General features: G+C 38.1%; 1 protein-coding gene across 1 annotated transcript; it reads left to right on the forward strand.

The window, feature by feature from the left end:
- The first annotated feature begins 1,132 nt into the window (after positions 1 to 1,132).
- Positions 1,133 to 2,157, forward strand: LOC113507480. Its single transcript, XM_026890332.1, has 3 exons — positions 1,133 to 1,322; positions 1,422 to 1,587; positions 1,692 to 2,157. The coding sequence occupies exons 1-3, from the start codon at positions 1,133 to 1,135 to the stop codon at positions 2,155 to 2,157; spliced, it is 822 nt and encodes a 273-aa protein (XP_026746133.1).
- The last annotated feature ends 362 nt before the right edge of the window (positions 2,158 to 2,519 follow it).

Here is a 2,519-nt window from a genome sequence, read left to right on the forward strand (position 1 = left end):
TTGTATTTTGAATTGACTTAGGTAATTTTAAATAAGAACCGGCTCTTAAAGGACTGTATTTAACAAAATTAATTTCTAAATGACTTATAAATTCAATCGTCCACCCTGACTCACTTAGTTCGAACTCTGAACATTTATTTAATACTAGCTGTTGCCCGCGACTTCGTCCCCGTGGGTAGAAGATATAAGTTATGATTTATACCTGCCCTGTTTTTTTCACATTTTCCATTGTATCTTCGCTCCTATTAGTCGCAGCGTGATGGTTTATAGCCTAAAGCCTTCCTCGATGAATAGTCTATTCAACACAAAAATAATTTTTCAATTTGGACCAGTAGTTCCTGAGATTAGCGCGTTCAAACAAACAAACAAACAAACTCTTCAGCTTTATATATTAGTAAGTAAGTAAGTATAAGTATATAGAGTATAGAAGTATAGATATAGATTTTTTCCGCAAATGCTTGATAAGTGGATAATATATCTGTGCTTTGAAGTATAATTGTATGTCTCGTGTTAAATAATTTAAGACTTAATTCGTTATTTTTAGGTAAATTGTACGCAACAAAAAGTTCGAAATTAACTTTTAAAGAAACATGTTGTTTCAATCACTCTTTGATTAGATAGCAACAAGTATCTGAAATTTCATTTAAAAACTTTTCAGGAGTAATAGTAAAACTTCGAGGGGTTATTTTATAACTGACTATTTTGTTTTTAAAAGCACAAGCTATTATAAGAATATTATCAAATTGAGTTTTTATGAGGTTATTAGATTTATTTATGTTGGTTTTTTTGTGAGAAGAATAATTGTGAACAATATTACAAGCTTGACAGAAAAACATTTTGGATAATTTCAGAAAAGCTTTAGGTAGGTATTTCTATTTTTTTAATAAGAATTTTATATAATTTAATTTTGTATTGTTTTTATTTTTAGGTTTTAATTAAGTTTTTTAAATTTTATCTACTAAGTAGATTCTGTAAGAGAGCAATGCATTTATTAATAATGATTAATACAAAAATACATAGTTGGAAGGTGTATTTTGAAAAACTTATGAACGAAGAGAATGACTGGAATGGTATACTTCTAGAGGCACAGGTTAATAAGGGATTGGTAAGAGAAATTTGAATGGAGGAAGTAATGACAGCAGTTAAAGGCGTGAAAGATGGTAAGGCTTTGGGACCGGGTGAAATACCAGGTGAGGTATGGAAGGTGCTAAAGTATGAAGGATATGTGTGGCTGACTTTGTTCTTCAATAAGTTGTTGCATGAAGAAGACATCCCACAAGAATGGTGTACTAGCTCGCAAGTGCCCATCTTCAAAAATAAAGGTGATGTTTAAGATTGCAACAACTATAGGGGGATAGTGTTAGAGAAAAGATTGAGAGAAGAGAGTGAGATTACTGAAAACCAGTTTGGTTTCATGCCAGGTCGAGGGACAATAGATGCCATCTTTGCACTTCGCCAACTGTGCGCGAAGAACAGACGTGCGCACAAGACTTTGCACATGTTATTCATTGACCTCGAGAAAGCTTATGATAGGGTGCCTCGTGAAGTGTTATGGTGGGCTATGAAAGAGAAATGTGTGCCTGGAAAGTATGTGGAGTTAATTCGTGCTATGTACAGGCAATCCTGTACATACGTCCGATCGTCTGCTGGCAACTCCAACCAGTTCAGTGTGGCAGTGGGCTTGCACCAAGGGTCGGCATTAAGCCAGACATACAGGAAGAGGCACCCTGGTGCATGCTGTTTGCCGATGACATTGTTCTGGTTGGGGAAAATGGACCCGAGATCCAGAGCAGATTGGAGGTGTGGCAACAGAAGCTGGAGAGTGTTGGCTTGAAAATCAGCAGAACTAAGACAGAATACATGTTCTGCGATTTCGGCGGTCTCTCCAGTCCTGAAGCTATAAAGCTTGATGGTGTGCGCCTTCCAGTCTGCTCCGACTTCCGGTATCTTGGTTCATTTATTCAGAGCGATGGCGAAATAGATCGGGCGGTTAAGCACCGAAGTAACGCAGGATGGATGAAATGGTGGCAGGTAACGGGAACGATTTGTGACCCCCACATTCCCCTTAAATTTAAGGGGAAGATCTATAAGACCATTGTCAGACCTGCTGTTTTGTATGAATCAGAGTGCTGGGCAACAAAAGGGATGAATGAATGACAATTGCATGCAGTAGAGATGAGAATGTTAAGAGGAATGTGTGGTGTTACGAGAGCGGATAGAGTAAGAAATGAGTATATAAGGGGAAGTTTGAAAGTGGCACCGGTTACAGAGAAACTACGTGGTAACCGGCTGTCATGTTATGCGGAGGAATGAAAATCATGTAGTCAGGAAGGCGTTAAGCATGGATGTGGATGGATAAAGGGAAAGAGGACGACCAAAGAAACGATGGATGGATTGTGTGAAAGACGATATGGCTGTAAAGAGTGTTTCTTGTGAGATGACGGCCGATGGGAAGGTATGGAAGAAGATGACATGTTGCGCCGACCCCAAATAAAATAATTGGAATAAGGGCAGGGGAA

Source organism: Trichoplusia ni, unplaced genomic scaffold (genome assembly GCF_003590095.1).
Source record: "Trichoplusia ni isolate ovarian cell line Hi5 unplaced genomic scaffold, tn1 tig00002187, whole genome shotgun sequence".
NCBI classification, from domain to species: Eukaryota; Metazoa; Arthropoda; class Insecta; order Lepidoptera; family Noctuidae; genus Trichoplusia; species Trichoplusia ni.